This window comes from Lipophrys pholis, assembly GCF_963383615.2.
Source record: "Lipophrys pholis genome assembly, chromosome: 9".
NCBI lineage: Eukaryota > Metazoa > Chordata > Actinopteri > Blenniiformes > Blenniidae > Lipophrys > Lipophrys pholis.
In genome coordinates, this window is record NC_137639.1 from 12,317,749 (window position 1) to 12,335,610 (window position 17,862).

Here is a 17,862-nt window from a genome sequence, read left to right on the forward strand (position 1 = left end):
CAATAAAGTGTCTCAAAGTGTATTTTGTCTTTTGCTCTTATATGTTTTTTTCCTTATGCTTCAAAGCATTGTAGTTTTGAAAAATGTCTTTCCTTAATATTTGATCCAAATAAGCTCACCCTTGGTTTGTCTGAGGAAAATAAGAGTTGTCAATAGCGTCTCCTCATGAAGTTAAATGTGAAACATTTCAGGAGTCATAGTGTCAGAAACATTATCATACAACATACTCAGAACATTATCAATGACAATGATAATGTTTGTTGCAGCTCTTGTATTTTTGCTGAGGTTGTATCTGGCTTGTCAATCATTCACATAAAATTCTGTAAGAAGTATTGACGATTATTGATCCACCCTTTAACATGTTAAGGCAAATTTTATGTTGCAAAGATGAAAAATATTTTTGGAAACAAAGTCCAAAAGAAAGAACACACACATACACAATTCTGCTGAATTGAAGGCAGCATCTGTATTCTTATTTGTTCCTTCGAGATGTACTTGGACTTTAAATGAACCTTTACCCAGCTAATTTATTAATACTATTATTATTAATACTATTTCCAAAATGAATTATTTACATTTCCAGTCCAATGTGTCGCGTGCGCCATCCAGCGTCTCCTTCGAAAACGCGCAAGGCGTGACGGGTGACGTCCCCTGTTTACAACTGCCAATGAACACGTGGCGCACTGAACCCAAGGCCGCTATTGGTCGGTGCCGTTGTGAAGTAGGCGGGGACTTGTCCGTGACGGACCAATACTGTCGAGCATGTAAATTGTGTTTGAAAATTTCCCGGGAAATCTGAGTTTCGCGGGAGGGCTCTTGAGCGCGTAAACCGTATCCCTTCATTCATCAGGCCGTTTCCTGAAGCCATTTCTAGACGGGGGAAACGAGAGTTGCGCTACTTTTTAATCCGTTGCATCTGCCTAAATGCACCTCCAGAGGGGAAAATACTTTTCAAAAGTCGATCATTCAGACACTCATCTTCACATCGGTGTGATTATTTTTGTGACTATTGCGGTGGATTAGCAGCCAGACGAGCTCGAAAGTTGAGAGACAAGAAAGGGGTTACCCCGAATACGCAAGATGAGAAGAGGGATCTCCTCGGCTCCGGACAAAGTGATTTTAGCGGGGGTCGGGGGCTCTACTCTGGATAATAACATAATTTTAACAGCCCTCTCGGATCGTCTGAACCCCGGTCAATCCAACGCTACGTACATCCAAATAATAACTACACCTCCGCCTTGTAACGTTACACAGACATCCAATGTGTGTTTATCCGAGCCTCAGATTAACAACATTTACACAACTCCACAACAAGCGGCTGCAAACGGAGCAGGACAACGACCCGCTCTGGGAAGACCGCCGGTAATAACCTCCACAAACTCGGGTGTTTTCTGGACGTTTTCAGCCTCGCCAGGAGTGTTAGCGTGCTATGCTAGCGCAGCTTGTTGTTCGGGAGGGGGGCAGCTAACGTTAGCTCCGCGTTTAGCCAGGGCTCTCCCAGCGAGGCGGCGAACTAAACCACCGCGAGCCGACTCACCGGAGCCGGCTGGTTAAAGTGCTTCGTTAGCCGCGGCGAGGCGGAAAAGCTTTATTAAGTTTAATAAGTTTGAGTTTGTTTTTTTGAGTCGGGGGTCGTCCGCAGAAATGCGGGGCTGTCATGTAGCAGCGTGCTAAGCTAACTTCATGGTGCTTTAGAGTCCGCTTCAACGGGTTTTTATTTTTTTTTACAGCCTGATGGAAGTATTGGTAAGAGATGAGGAGCGTTAGCGGTGGCCTAGTGGCTGCTGTTGGTGTCTTAATTTTGGGGTTGGGGGGGGGAGGAGAGGCTTGTTAGGCTGCCTGGTTCTTTAGTTAGCTTGTTTTTTTTTAGCTTTATAACGCGACACGAGTGGAGAAACTTGCACAGTGGGGTTGCTAAAGCTTGCCACCAGGTCAGGAACTCGGTAGATATTTGTCCAGGTCGTCTCTTGGAGATGCAAACCAACTTGGATGAAGCTTGGGGGGGAAAAAAAAAAAATGTGTTAGCTTTCAAGGCTAGCAGCAGTATTGATCACCAGAGGACAACATTACTCGTTGTCGGCCTTGACCTTTTTAAAATCTGAATCTCTGCACGACTGTTTTAATGTAAATAAAGTAACGATGTGGTGCTTTTTTTTTTCTTTCTTTCAAACTGAAACCCGAGTTTGTCGCTTTAGTGCTGATTGCACGTTTCCTGTATTCTCAAACATGCACAGACCACATTAACATAGTTTGTGCAGCATTCAGGGTGTCTGCTCGTTCCTGGATGTTCATCTTTTATGAAGCAAAGCAGCCTTGTTGTAGCTGAGGCTGAAGCCATGAGCAGGCATGGGGGTGAGGGGAGCTGCTGATATAAAATGGCTGACACTTTGACTGTCAACAGAGGACATATTATTGCTTCTGACTTGGGCCAGATCAAGTCTGATCTAGTGTTAAAGGTGGGAACAACGAGGGTGGAGGGATTGGTTCACGTCTGAGTCAGCCTGGCTAAAGATTGAGGGGCAACATGCCACTGACACTGATGGAAACTGAAGTTGGGTGGGTTTGTGCCTTCCACATTGGCTGGAGGTGGTCTTCACCAGGGTGTGATGCAGGGTTATTTTAGGTGTAGCAGACGGAAATATTCAGTTACGAATAGAAGAAATGGAGGTTACCTACCCACAGTTTAGTAGTCGCTACACTGAGGCTAACAGGCTCTACCTTAAAGTGAGACCCATCATTATATGTGATCAAACAATCTCATGGGTGGTTGGTGCTTGAGTTAGGGTGTAAAGTGTGACTGTGTTTCATGACGCGAGAAACCATTTTTGCCTTCATTGTCTGGGATCACACTAATGTGACGTTCCCGTGAGTCGCTGGTGGTGCCATGTGGCCTGATAGATCATGCTGTCGTTGGTATACATGTGCTGGATTTCGCTGGCGTGACTGTTGCACTGGAAGCAAACCCACATGTGTGACTCACTCCTGAGATATTTAGGTTTGTCTTGGCCAGTCAGTTTGGGAACGAGGGATCCACGATCTCAAAGACATGGAAGAAGTCTGCAGAACTACTCTCATTGTCTTTGTAGATATCGTGGGTTTCCGACGGCACCATTTCCACTTTCTGAGAAATGAGTCATGTTGATATGGAAATGGTTGCGTCTGCAGGTGTTAATGTCCTGTCAGATTCTAAAGGAATCCAATAGTGGCATATAACCATGTACGTTTCTGCTTTTGAGCAATGAATTTGAACTTTTAAGGTTATTTTCTGTTGTACTTCAGTTAGAGAAGTTCTTGTATGAGAATTTAGTCTCTCATTGCTGTGCGGTTGTCTTGTTAACGTTCTCTTTAACATGCTCCCTCTCAGGCAAAGAGGCGGTTGGCGCTCGATGATTCAGACCAACAGTACCAGACAGAACCGACCAGAACGCAGAGAGGCCGAGGAGGAGCAGCGACCAACGGGACAAGGCTAAAGACACCAAAAAGTACGTGCGCACGTCTTTAAAGAGCTATATTAACTCTGCATTCTCATATTCAGTCCCACAATTTCTAGCAGCATGATCAGGGATGACGCACACAGAATTTGTAAACATTTGTGACGCAGCTACTTCAGATGGTTGGAACATGCTCATAAATGTTTTCTAATTTATTTATCTTTTGATCAGAAATGGTTTTTACTTCACAGATCTCTCAATTACATCGTCACTCATATCCTCAAGATCATAGCTTCTAACAGTGTCGCTATCTGTGATTTACTGGAGGTGCTGTGGTTTTGTTTATAATTATACAAATTCTATAGAAATCACCTCTTAAACAAAAGAAAATATATCATGTTTTATTTTTATTTCCTTAAAGATTGTTCTGAAACTCCCGAGGGAAATAATGGAGCTTGAGGACAACATTCATAAGCTTGAAAAGCATTGATTTACCTCATGAATGTTTACAAAACTATATTCAGTCACACAAAATCATTCACATCATTCACAGACTAAGTTTGAAACACAAGTTGAGACTGTAGATCCTAAATCATTGCAGGAATTATTCCAGCAAATGCTGACATATTGCTTGACCCGTGCTGCATCTTTATATAAATCACACATTGCCACCTATTTACGCCTTGCTGAATCATTTGACTCCATATTTGTTGATTGGCAAAACCTCAAAACCACAGTCTGAACTGTGAGGGAGACACAGAACATTAGATATCTGATATGTTCTTCAGCAGATATTGGAGACTTTTCCCCACAGGCTACATGGGCTGCCCAGTCCATGAGCCAACTTTAAAAAAATTAATTAATGATCTCCTTGAACAGGTATCATTGGAGAATAATCCAGATTACCGCATTACTCATATTTATTTTAAGTTATAAGTAATAGTATGATAGACATACAATCAGTCTTTCTTATCTAAACCACATGAATTATATTCATAAATTCTTGTGGTTTAGGTACGTGGGCATAATTTTGTCCTTCTAATAGTTATGATGACATTTTTGTGGCCCTCACAGTCCATCAAAATTGCTCATCCCTGCTCGACAGCTTTTTAACACTGCACTGGTCACCAGCCAATCACAGAAAACACACACACACACACACACACACACACACACACACACACACACACACACACACACACACACACACACACACACACACACACACACACACACACACACACACACACACACACACACACACACACACACACACACCTATACAGACAATTTCGAGTCACAAATTAGCGTCATATGCACTGTGGTAAGAAACAATAGTACAAGGGAAACATGCACAGGCAGAACATGCAAACCAGTCAAGCCTGGACTCAAATCAGGGCGCCTGTTTACACCTGGTGTTAACATGCGTCTTGTGGTGAACCCTGACGCAGACATGCGTTTGGGGCTGTCCACTTGAGGCCTGATTTTATTACTACCTCTACATCACTTCCACTACATGGTCCGGTTGTGATTTGTGTCATCCAGCTTGCACGGGACGGTATCCTCTGCCCCGTCGGCTATAAGACACTGTTTCTCTACAGAACTCCAGGCACAAACGTCCATGTTCTTTTCCATAGTTTCTTTGGAAAGTAACACAGTTTTAAAGACTATGTAACTCAGATCGACGCGTTCTCTTAGACGAAAACACAGCACGCACTGATGGCGTTTACATATATGAAGTATTCTCCTGCAACGACGCCGTCCCAGAACGCATTAGTGACGCATGCATTTCACGCTACAGAGCCTCGGTGGTCAGATGCGTCCCTGACCACCTCAGGAGGGGGTTTCTGTGGAAGCGCTTTGGTGCCCGGTCACACTTGTCTTGAGGGCTCACCATTTGTGATGGGATCTCCCGAAACGTGTGTAAACGGGAGCAGGGATATTCCCACTTCCCAAAACTGAATATAAATATATAATAAAATCCATTCAGAACTCATTACGCTGTCGATTGAAGCCTCCTCACTGCGCTCACTTTGTTTATTTACTCGTAAATAAATAACTCAAATGTAGCATAAATTGAAATCTGCTCAACACACGTGTGTTACTGCGTTTGATGGCTGCGAATGCAAAGTGTCGTCCACTACGCTCCCTTTGGGTTGTTTATAGAGACGGCTGTCCAATATCAACATCGCGACAAGTCCCCAACTAACTGCTGACGTTAAAATGGCTTTGTTTTTTTTGGTTTTTTTGCCACTTTGTTTTTTGTTCTTCCTGCTGCTGTGGGAAACTTCCCAGTTGGATCTTTGTGCCAGCATTGATTTCCTGTGGTCACTCATTGATATTGACAAAGCCACGCAGGCTTATTTCTTCCTCATGTAATAATCTCCCCTGTCTCATCACAGCACCAAAGTCCCCCCCTGAGAAGACGCGGTACGACACATCTTTGGGCCTACTAACAAAGAAGTTTGTGGACCTTCTTGCTCAGTCCTCCGATGGCGTCCTGGACCTCAACCTCGCTGCTGAAACCTTACAGGTAGAAGTGTGGATGTTGACTCATGATTTGCTAGATTAACTGCGTTGCAAAATGTTCAACTGGTTGGACCTGTATTCTCTGCTTTTCAGGTGCAGAAACGGCGTCTGTATGATATCACCAATGTACTGGAGGGCATTCACCTCATCAAGAAGAAATCAAAGAACAACATTCAGTGGATGTGAGTGGGTTTTTCCTCTTGCACTCTCATCATACAGCTTTTCACTCCACATGAACAAACTAACACGAGCTGCATTTACTGTACATGGTCACTCTTCTGTCAGTGATTGAATCCTTTATCGCTGTGGGATCCGACTGATGTTTGAGTCCATATTCACAAAGAATCTCTAATTCAGTCCGTTGATCCACCCTGAATACAAAGCTGTGCAATGAAATTCAACATGCTTTTTTACAATGAACCCGATTGGGTCATAGATACCACCAAAGGTTACACCACCCACAACATTTTAGAGAAAAAAAAAGAGTAACAATCCGACATGGAATATTTTGCAAAATAAAGCAAAACATGTTGAACTTTGAAGCTGAAAGGCAGCAGAGAGCCAAAATTGGACAATATAAGATTGAAAAGAAAAAAAAAAGCTGGTCTGATGACGCTCACATTTTCGAGAGACATGAAAGACTGAATCCATCCTGACTTATGTCAACAGTTCAGGCTACTGCTGCTGCTGAAATGGTGTCTCCTGGGACACTTTGTGGCACTCAGAATCAACTGAGCATCGTTTTAATATGGGACGGACATTTCTTTAAGATATGATGGAGCCTGGTTGGTGAGAGCATTATAGGTTAAAAGAGGAATTCAAAGAGGAATACTGCTCACAAAAATTTGGGGATTTTTGACTTTCAGGTGGAATTTATGGAAAATGTAAAAATTTCACACAACAGTGATATTTTATCATGAAAGTAGGACATTTAAGTAGACGCATGTGATGGCGGTTTCCTCTTAAACGAAATAGTTATTGAAAAGTAAGCCAACAACAGTGGAGGGTATACCGCAAACAAAACATCTAAACGTCTCAATAACTTGTCATGTGCCTTTGAGCATCAATTACAGCTCGACAACAACATCTTATGCTGTTTACAAGTTGATTTGTTGTCTGCTGAGGCATGGCGTCCCACTCTTCGAGAAGGGCGGCCCGCAGGTAATTATGGTTCTGGGGTACAGCGTTATGATTCTCTCCACTGCAACTCGGCTATATAGCACTCTCCTTGACGGCTCCAACATCGTTGACGGCCATCATTTCTGCTCAGTGTGAACGCTCCCTGGCCAATGCAAGACGATGATGCCTGTGCGTATGATCAGGTACTCCAGCACTTAGATAACGCTGATGTGAACAGTTTCCAATGGTCTGATGTGACTCCTGGAGCCTTTCACCTTCTCTAAATGTGTCTGGAGTTTAGTGGCGTTCGTCATCTGGTTCTACAGAGCCCTGTTCACAATCAAGCAGACATCCGAGAGGGTTCAACCTGCCGATGACATTCTGTGACACATTTAGCTCAGTGGACATTTCCATATGAAAACATCCTGTTTGAAGCTTTGCAATGACGTGGTACTCTTGATCAGTTGTGAGGCGTCATCTTGGTCTCATGATGTCAAAATGTGAACAGCATGATGAGGAGGAGGGCAGGTTAAATATCAATCCTAATTGAACCAGAACATTTAGTGGGCCATTCATGGATCAAACACCTGTTTGTGAATTTCTCTATTAGGTTACTTGTTGGAGAAGAAACTTCTGAAACACTGAACTGTTGGACATGTACATTTTAAAGCTTAGAGAAGGTCACATGAAAGTGGAGAAGAGTGCGTTTTAGGTTCATCCTGAGATTTTACCTGAAAGTTGAATATCCCTAACTTTTTGTGTGTACTGTATTCTAGAGTTAGCAGGAAGCTAAGATTCCTTTTTCTTGTCAACACAAGCAGTTATTCAGACATCCTGATTATGTGGATTTACAATAAGTGACAAATGCATGGATTCATTTTTCAGCCTCACTCCGAGTCGATGTGTTCTTGATTTTGGAGGCATTATGCAGGTGAAAGAAAACATTCCTGCCGACTTATTTAACGTGGGAGTTGAAGGATAAGTCCTGGTCAAAAATAACTCCCAGGTTCCTCACAGTGCCGCTGGACGTCAAAGTAATACCATCCAGTCTTACTATATCTTGAGATAATTTGGTTTGGTTCAAATATAATAACGTCTGTTTTAGCTGAGATCAGGAGCAGAAAATTACTCATCCAAGCCTTTATGTCTTTAAGTGAAGCTTCTCGTTCAAGTTGATCAGAATCATCTGGTTTCATAGTTGAATAGATTTGTCATCTGCATAAAAATGGTGCACGCTGATTCATGCTCTCGGTACAGGGTGTCCGCTATTTTCGGGATAGTTATCTGTAGTTTACCTTTGTACTTGCGGGTACCCGACCCAGTGCAGGACTCTGCTTTGAAGGTAGGGACTTGCGGCGTTGGGTGTATTTGTGACAATTAAAAAAAAAAAAAAGAAGAAGAAAGAAATATGATGGAGCAACGGCTCGGATTTAAGAATGGCGGTCCGCCACTCCTAAATGAATGTCGAGAATAGACGATTTTAACCTCTATTCCTCCGTGGTACAAGTAGCACCTTCAATTTTAAGATCTGTAGCTTGCCAAATCCATCAGAAACCCAAGATAAGATTTCTTTTCTTCCCCTCTTGAAATCTTGTTTCAGACACTTGGAGCATGAAGCACCAGATAGATATACAGGAAAGTAGCTTTTCACAAAATCCCTTGTAACTCACTCCCCTCTCTTGTCTCCCACCCACAGGGGCTGCAGTCTGTTGGAGGTCGAGGGGGCAATGAGCCAGAGACAGAGACTGACAGCTGAAGTTTCAGCGCTGGGCGAAGAAGAGCAGAGGCTGGAACAACTCATCCAGAGATGCAGCCTGGATATGAGACACATGAGCGAGTTGCCCGGCAACCAGAAATATCCTTTTGTTAGTTGATATGATTGCAGAAGTTAGATTTGACTTTTCGCTTCTGCGTCTCAGCAGACAAGTTTTTGTGAACCGGATCTCGTCCATCTGAAGGCGTCTGAACCTTTGTAGCTGAAATATATCTGCTCTATCCATCCATCTATCCTATAAACTTAATCATCCAACTCATGGCGGGAGAAAGCAGAGGACAAACATGCCTGTCACGTGGAACTTTTATATAGTCTGTGAGATTGATGTGAAATTTGCATCCTGCAAGACACGCATTGAAAAAATACCTCACGGGGGACACGCGTTAGTTATCGTTACTTCTGAGCGGCCGGCCGCGACTAACTGCGCTCACTGGGGTTGCTTTTATTTACCTTGTGCGTTCAAGCTCTATTTGGTTAAAAAATGTTTCATGGGCGAAAGTCGATTAGGATGTTCCTCTGAGTTGGGCGTAATCTTGTAAAAGGAGAAATTTGCCTGTGAACGTCACACCAAGTGAGGAGTCGGGGCTGTCCCTCTGAGGAGGCAGCGCCCCCACGTGACGCCGGGTCTCATGGCAGAGCACGAAAAGACGACAGCCAGAGGGGCAGCAGTCAGACGACAGTTAACGCCGCCAACATGATTGATTTAGGCAACGTAGAGAGATATATTGCGTTTGATCTATTTGGCTTCCTGCACTATTTGGCCTGTCGAAAGCCTTAATGTTTTCAGTCGGCTAAAGATCGGATTCCTGATGTGGCCGTTATCGGTGATCGGACATCAGGGCTAATCGGGATTTGAACTGACAGCATAAAGCCTGATCGGTGCATCGCTATGATAATGATATAATTTGTAATTAATATAAGCAATCATGGACATTATGTTAATGCTTTTGTGCTTTAAGATTAGCTGTTGTGTTGAATAACTACTTTTGCCCTTAATGTATAACGCCTGTTGCAGGGCCATTTACTTACTTTTTTACCCCCTGCAGTGTTTTGAAAGAATAGCATTTTCTTGACTTTTTTGTTTCAGTCATTTAACTTTGATTTCCGTGCTTCTGAACACTTTTGTGATATGTATATTGTGTATGCCGATATTGTAGCAACTGATAACTTGTTGATATGTGGTGGAGGCCTAATTCAAGTACATAGGCAAACTCTATACAAGATGGTATTTAATGTATAGGTGCCTGCTAGTCATTGTACCACCGAGTAACTATTATGAATGAAACAGTCTTCTGCTTTCCGCTCAAGACGTGAAAGCTATATATAAGGTGTAGGACAATGAATCTGAGGTCAGAAGTGCATCGCATTCCATCTCTACATACTATAAATGATGATCTTTGAGTGGCTCCACCAAACCGGTGTGTTCAGCATGCGAAGGTACAGTTCAGTGTCAAGTGTTGACAAGTTTGTCTGCTGATCAGCACTTCCAAGTCGAGAAGATTAGGTGTGTCGGAAGTATAGCGAGGCTGCACACTTGAACAAGCTGTAGTGGTTAATAAGCTCACTGTGCCTGACCGCTCAAGATGGAGCTGAGCTGCAAGGCAAAGCTCTCTATTAGTTTACTGTGTTTACCTGTAGTCATGAACTCGTGGGTCATTTTCAACGTGTGAGTGGTTTTAATTAATCGGAAAATTTGTGAGACGCATGTGCGGTTGTTTCTGCTCTACTGTTATGCAGATTTAAGATAAAGGCAAAATGGATGGAAAGAGGTTTCAGAATGATTCAAACTGAGAACATGTTGCTTAGTATCTCATAACTTCAAATTTCAAAAAAAGTGTGATTTCCTTAACCATTGCCTCTCCACGTATGCCTATGTAACGTACCAAGACATCAAGCAGCTGGGGAAGCTGAGAGACCAGACTGTTATTGTCGTCAAGGCGCCCACAGACACCAAACTGGAAGTACCTGACCCTGATGAGGTTTGTCTGCGTGAACAAAAACACGAGCTGGATTCGTCATCTGTGCCCTGATGAAACTTCTGCTTCTTTAATGCGTGTCGTCTGACGTATGACTTGTACTTCCCTAAAACATTTGAGTAAATTGATAATTTCGGTGTTTTGGGTCTAGGACAATGCTCGTCAGCGATTCTATAAATATATGTGTGTTTTCTTTGGGATATTACAAAAGAAAACTTTGAACTCCATATGCAGACAAAACCTGGATAGAAACTGTTTTATGTCTTCTCTAGAGTTTATCCATCCACCTGACCAGCACCAAGGGTCCTATAGAAGTCCTGCTGTGCCCAGATGAGGAGAACGACCCCCGGAGCCCCATAAAAAATGGAAGCACGGACATCAATGGGAACTCGCCTTTTCTCAAAGTCCTTCAAGGTAAGTGTCAGATGGGACACTGGTGCTTCACATCAGTGGACCTCAGTGATCTTATTTCCTCTGAATATAATTTCTGATCAACACGACTCGAAATGTTCCCGTGAAATTGACACGTTAGAAAAAGGGAAGAGGATTGAAGCAGTTTTGAAGATTCATGATTTCTACTACTGTTTCTGCTGGATAATTTGAACTTAACTGGACAAAGGAGAACGGCTCCACTGAGGGAGGCATTTCGATCCGGATGCCTCTTGGGTGCCTCACGTTGCAGGTGTACTGGGCCTGACCGACTCGGACAAGATCCTGAAGTCTGACCAGAACCAGCTGAAAATACTAGTACATCTTTGCTGAGCTGGGACCGTCTGAATTAGTCTTCTGTCCGTATTGCCACCGCCACTCCATGCAGAGTAATGAGCATGGACAGTTTGAGTTCTGGATGAATGTTATTAAAAGAAAAAAAAAAGAGCCATGTAAATCCCTTCATTCACACATTACCCGCTCAGTATAACATTTAGTCGAAAAACCCTGACATCCCTGGCTCCTACTGCTTCTTGTACTTCTTCCAGGATGAGCATGAGCTGTTTTCAGGCCAGCAGAGAGAAGTGATCTCTCCAGCAGGGCCTGGGCCAAACCTGGGCCGTGGCCCATTTGGTTTTGCCAGGCACGTCTTCAACATGGCCCGAGCAGCCTCTTTATCACCCCCTTCCTCTCAATGTGGAGGAGAAACAGTCCCGCCTTGAGACCATCCCACAAGAACAGGAATGTTTATACTATCCACCTCCAGGGAAAAACCTGTTTTGTTTTCTTGTTTCTACAATGAAATTCTGACAGTTGTGCACACGGTGAACAAGAGAATGTAGACCAACTGGTGAACAGAGGTCTGTCTTACTGCTCGGCTACCTTCTTTTTTTTTTTACACTACAGTCTGGCATGGCCCTCACAGTCCCTGTGTTATACTGCCTTCTCATAACAGTAGAAACAAGAAGCAGGGGCTGGATGTGAAATGTGCACATGGGGTGTGTGAAACCAGCTGCAAAAGGCAATCTGAACGGCGTTTAAAATGCTTCATATGAAACACTTTGCGTGGCAGTAAGTGTGACGTCAAAGGCGAGATGAGCTTTACTGTCAATTCTGCTGTACAGACGAGACACACGGTGGAATCGAAATTTAGTTTCGCCTGCCCTCCTGCAGTATTAAGACGTACATCACCCTAAATAAAATATAGACAATAGAGAAGATAGAACCAAAACAATAAGAAAATAAATAATAATGGAAAGAACAGTGCATCAAGATTTTAAAAACTGAAATGTGCAATATCCAATACAATATACCCCGGGAAATAAAATGCAAATACAGTGTAGCCTCAGAATAAGCTGTATTGTCCATGGATATGATTTATGTTATGAGATGAGCATAAAAGCAAAGATAGCTGGTATAAAACCAACGAGGCAGTCTGTGCATTGAATATGCTCAGCAAACAAAACTATAGTTTAAGAGATTATGAAAAAGGACCATGTGGTTTCTAATACGACCATTAATGTGAAAGTGTCCGTGAGAGTTGTATTGTTGCCGTTTTGACTTCTCGATGCAACAAAACCATATAACCTTTAGCGACAAGTTGTCATGACTGACGTTCTGTTTTCCTTCCCAGATTCTGGCTGTGCAACCACTTCTCCAAGCGCCTTCCTGGCTCCGCCTTCCTCTTCCGCCGTCTCAGCTGTTTCCGTCACCACTCTCTCCCCCATCTCGTCCCCTTACACCAGCCTCCTCCAGCAGACAGAAGACCAGATCCCGTCGTCTTTGGGGCCTTTCTTAAACCTGGGGCCTCCCCTCCTGGACCAGGAGGACTACCTATTAGGTTTGGGAGACGATCAGGGAATCAGCGACTTGTTTGACGCCTGTGACTTTGATAAGATGCCCTCACTCGGCTTGGATGATCTCCTGTGCAGCTAGCATTCGCTAAAAAAAAAATACTACATTAAAATCAAACACTGAGGGCTTTTCCAGTCCCGCCGGGGCTTAAATACCATCTTCTATTCATGGTGTCAGTGATAAACTGATCAGTGTGATGCCTTTTTTTTTTTTTTTCTTTTTTAGTGGATGGTATTTACACAGTCGATTGGCTAAGTACAAACAGGAAAGGAGAAGGTGTCCACTCCTCTGTATGAAGCCGTGTGTGTGTTTGTGTGTGTGTGTGCGCGTGTGTGTGTGTGTCATTGTACCGAGGCCAACAAAGAACAGCTCGCCGGAAGCCCCCTCCCCACACCACCTGGCATTAGTTATGAATCCTTGGGGATTGAGTTTGTTTTTTAACGGTAAAATCACTCACAACATTGCGGCGAAGAGGAAATACTGCGATTTTCAGAATCTGAAGGATTCCGCCTCCCAAGTCTGGAATACAAAAGTTGATCTGCGCGTCCTCCGGGAAGCTTTTTCTCTTCTCGTACATAAAGAGTCGTCCAGGTAACTCTGTGTGCTGATGCCAAGTGCCGTGTTTGTGTGGGCGGGCGGTCCACTGAGGAATCCTTGATTTCATTTGATCACACCAATCATCTGTGACACCGTTGACTGTTAAATCGGCTTCCTCTGTGTACGAAGGTGGCGCATTTTAGAAATCAAAAATAAGACGGGACACTTGTGATGCACAGCATGTCGGTTCACTCGTGGTTACAGGCTCGGTGCACCTTTTCGTCTCAGTGCCTCCCCAGACATTTGGCAGTTTCTCTTTCAAACTTATGGACATCAAGTTAGTAAGTATATTTTATGAATTTGGATAAATTCCAGATTTAGATAAACGGTAAACATCCGTGTGTTATTGACAAGTGGGCAACCTCTGAATGGAAAAAAAAAAAAAAAAAAATACTCGCCATACTGGAAAAAAAACAAAACAAAAAAAACATTTTGCCTGATGTAGCCCAGGATTTAGTGTTTAGTTGATAAAACTACACAAAAGCCATTTCTTCTGGGTAACATAGGGCTCCCCTACCTGTTTCATGATGTATGAGCTTGAAAATCATCTTCAAGCGGGACTTTATTTTGTAAATGACACTTTGTGAATTCAGGGCTCCTCTGCTCTTGCTGCTTCTCACCCGTCCCTCTCCGTCTTCATCAGCAGAAGCTGCCATAGCCAAACTTGTCTTCTAAAGCTTCCTCGGACGATGTGCTGTGCAATTCCGCCGTGGCTCGAGCTAATCAGAGTCACTCCCCCCACCTTAAACTGTCTCCTCAGTGTGCGTCGTGAGCAGGAATCGGTGAACATTAGTCATTGTCGGGTCGAAGATGGCTGGATTTTAGTGAATTTTAATACTGTGGTAGTGATTGTTGACGTCACTTAAACAAGGAACAATAGCCACTAACTGAGTTCAGCGCGCATGTAAGGGCTTCTTTTCTCTCTGTAATGACAACGTTAGGTTTAAAAGAAAGAAATCACCCCTTTCAGCTAATGGTATAAGTAATTTTTTTCAGGTTTTCCAAAAAACTGAATATTTGTTATTTAAGAAAACATTGTCATGTGAGGTAAGCTGAATAAAAAACAAAACAAAAGCTTAACTTATACAACTTTTGACAGACTATAGAGATTAAACAGTTGTTCTCGTGTTACCAGAGGTGAAAAGAATTACTTCGGCCATTAATTTAGGAAGATGTCACTATGAAATGAGTGATTTTCCGCTGAAATGTTTTATCGTCACAATGTTTCCTGCCAATGAATTGGTCGCTCATAAGAAAAAGCTTCACAACAACCGAAGGGGCGTCCATGTTTTTCTCTTTGTATCAAGGACATGAGCACAGCTCCGTAATAATCATTTGTGCTTTATTGCATCTCTAAAATCTAAATGTACGCATCTCCTCTGATAGCCTAGGATTTTAGATATCCCAGGTAATACTGCTGCTGTTAGTGCCGACACCCCCCCCCCCCCCCCCCCACGACGCCCCCCCCCCTCGATCTGACCAATGTGTGCTTGACTAATATTGTGTGCTGCGTGAGTGAATTCTTGTCAGATCGAGCCGTCGAGTGAGCCTGCCGTGTGTAAATCTATGTACAGTTTTCTAAATTTTTCAGTGCACAAGGTACTGTAGGCTACCTCTCACTTAATGACTGTAGTACTAGTGCGTAGAGGTAAATGCTATAGTGTGTATGAGTCTTCGATCATAGAAGTTACCCTCCTCGTTGAGCAGTCACGTGTCTTTCATCGCACTTTTGTCCTTTCAGTGTGTGTGATATTCCACCATGTGTCACCATCACTATCTTACATTTCAATGTTAAGCTGCACATTCAATGGGTAAAAAAAAAAAAAGAAGTGGATAAATACATTGCAATATTATTTTCCTTTCTCAATAAATTATTTAGTTATTTTGGCAGTGTTTGATTTTTGATTTCACCCCAGACGTATAGACATGCATGTCTCCATGTATCCATTCATCGAGCCTGTCTGCCCCTCGAGACAGTCGTCTCCACACGCCGCTGAACCTCGACCAGGTTTTTTGCTGAGTGTGCAGGGAGCTTTGCTTTTGTGACACTGTGTGTCCGTTTTGTGTTTGGAACGATGTCAGGGAGTCTTTGACATTTTTTTTTTATTTTTTTTTTTATATAAATTTCTGAAAATTTTTCTGAGAGTATTGCATTCTGTTAAAGGAGGTTATGGGCCTAGTCAAAGTAACTTGGCCCATCCAGCTGTAGAGAAAATTCCACTCTCTTAGTGAAGCGTTACTCGGTGGTTCAGGCAGCGCCTTTTATCAGAAATGACCTGAATTTGACTTGAATGCACAAATATATCTGTATTTTACATTGAGTCTTGACTAATTTCCTCCCATTTAGGTCACTAAGCGCAGCACTCGCTACAATTTACTTGGATAGTTATATCTTCATTTATTTCATGCAGCCAGAATCTGGTCCCCCCCTTCCCCCCCCTCCTCTTTTTTTTTGTGACAGAAATTTTTTATTTTTTTTTTCTGGAAAGATTGTACCTTTCCAGCTGTCAATGATTTTAATGCAAAGCTGATGCTTGTGTTTCTATATGATGGGTGACTTAAAATTGTAGCTTTGTTCATTTCTAATGTGTGATTCTGATGTGTGATTAGATCTTGCAGAAAGTTATCATTAGGCTAATTACGGTGTTTACTATAGTCCAGATTGAAACAGCAATGCTTTTTCTGCTATTTTCCTATGGTTATTCTTAAGCTGTTACCAAATACAATATATTGATTCTGAATATTCTGTAAAGGATATGTGAAAAATTTACCTTTTGATAGGAAAGAATTGACTGTACAATTACAATATTGCTGCCTGTTTCCATCAACCACAGACAAAAAAAAAACAACAAAAAGAGCAATTTGCAATTTTAGCGCATGGGTGAAAGTGCTGTTGAATGTTTAAGGTAAACTAATTTGATGTTTTTGGTGTGTGCTATTCGGTTATATAAGTTGTTTCTGTACATCTGTTAAATGAGGAATTTGAGTTGTATTTGTGTGTCGGGGAGGGAGGGACAAATGGACTTTTTGTACTCTGGGCATTTGTAATTGAAGATTTGAATAAAGGCAAATATGAATACGAAAATACTTTAGTGCATGATCTGTTTATTGATTTGAGTTGAACTGGACGTGAAAATAAGAAATCAACCTGCAAAGGATTTGATATACCCCAGGATAACTGCAGCACATTTTCTCTGTACATACCTGGTATCATAACGCCTGGGGACTATGTGTGGCCCTCTGGCTCTGTTTGACCGTGCTTCAGGGTGTCACTGCGAAATTCTGAATTAAATGGAAATTCTTCTCATTATTAGCTTTATTACATCTAAAATGGTAACATTTTTCTATGTTATTCACCATTATCACATTATTGGTTTGGTATTTTACCTTGACAAGCAGAACAAGCAATTGTGACCTCACATTTGTGTTTCACGTTGAAAAAAAAAGATTTTTATTTGCTTTTTTAATGAATTCGAAATTTAGAAAAATATGATTTCCAGACAACGAATGAGAAAAGGTGATGCAGAGCAATAGTAGCTCATAACAATCATGTAAAGAAACGGACACACACGGTTCATTCTGATGAAAGGTTTTCGAAACGCGTATTCATTAATTTTGTCCTTCTTCGCCTTCCGTAACTGCAAACAAGTATGGCGTCTCTAGAGTTGTGCGAACTGTTTTGATGGTGAAAATAATCAATAATCATCATTTTCAAAGCATCGCTTCTGCGGGACTTGCATTTATTCTTTCCAGCAACTACATCGGGACTCAGGCAAGTGATTCATTTCATGTGTTGAGAACATTTTCTCTCCAAAACAGAAAACACGTGTGGAGGAGCGCGCTAACGTGGCTAGCTGAGCTAGCAGCTTCGCTCTTGAGCTCAACATTTAGGAAGAGTTTATCCCATATTTATGAAACACTGCTTCTATTTTTAAATGTGTCTGTTTGGAGTTAGTTTTCGGTGATGTTAGTTAGCGTAGTCATGCTTTCAAGTTTGGTTGGAACGACAGGGTCGCGAGGGAAACCTAGTTTAAACGAAGTAAACTTGGCTTTTAATTAAACGATAATATAATGTTTATGCAGGTGCTTCATCTCGTTACGCCGTTTCTTGTGCAGTAAGTGTTACGAGAACTGACCAAGAGGCGATGAAATA

General features: G+C 42.4%; 2 protein-coding genes across 2 annotated transcripts in view; both read left to right on the top strand.

Moving 5' to 3' along the window:
• The first annotated feature begins 841 nt into the window (after positions 1–841).
• On the top strand, positions 842–14,115 carry LOC308114635 (transcription factor E2F3-like). Its single transcript, XM_080471678.1, has 8 exons — positions 842–1,362; positions 3,365–3,482; positions 5,834–5,964; positions 6,054–6,142; positions 8,776–8,934; positions 10,718–10,832; positions 11,102–11,243; positions 12,892–14,115. The coding sequence occupies exons 1-8, from the start codon at positions 1,081–1,083 to the stop codon at positions 13,191–13,193; spliced, it is 1,338 nt and encodes a 445-aa protein (XP_080327804.1). The 5' UTR covers positions 842–1,080; the 3' UTR covers positions 13,194–14,115.
• A 3,220-nt stretch (positions 14,116–17,335) lies between these two features.
• cdkal1 (CDK5 regulatory subunit associated protein 1-like 1) overlaps positions 17,336–17,862 on the top strand; it is a 259,787-nt gene continuing 259,260 nt past the window's right edge. Inside the window, exon 1 of the mRNA XM_080470764.1 lies at positions 17,336–17,481. Within this exon, the coding sequence (XP_080326890.1) occupies positions 17,392–17,481 (90 nt within the window). The 5' untranslated portion in view covers positions 17,336–17,391. The remainder of the gene's footprint in view (positions 17,482–17,862) is intronic.

Bases quoted from the DNA above. Each gene is read 5' to 3' on its own strand.
- LOC308114635 (XM_080471678.1), top strand. From the start codon at position 1,081: ATGAGAAGAGGGATCTCCTCGGCTCCGGACAAAGTGATTTTAGCGGGG. The intron at 1,363-3,364 runs GTAATAACCTCC...GCTCCCTCTCAG, and splicing joins CCGCTCTGGGAAGACCGCCG to GCAAAGAGGCGGTTGGCGCT. The intron at 11,244-12,891 runs GTAAGTGTCAGA...TTTCCTTCCCAG, and splicing joins TTTTCTCAAAGTCCTTCAAG to ATTCTGGCTGTGCAACCACT.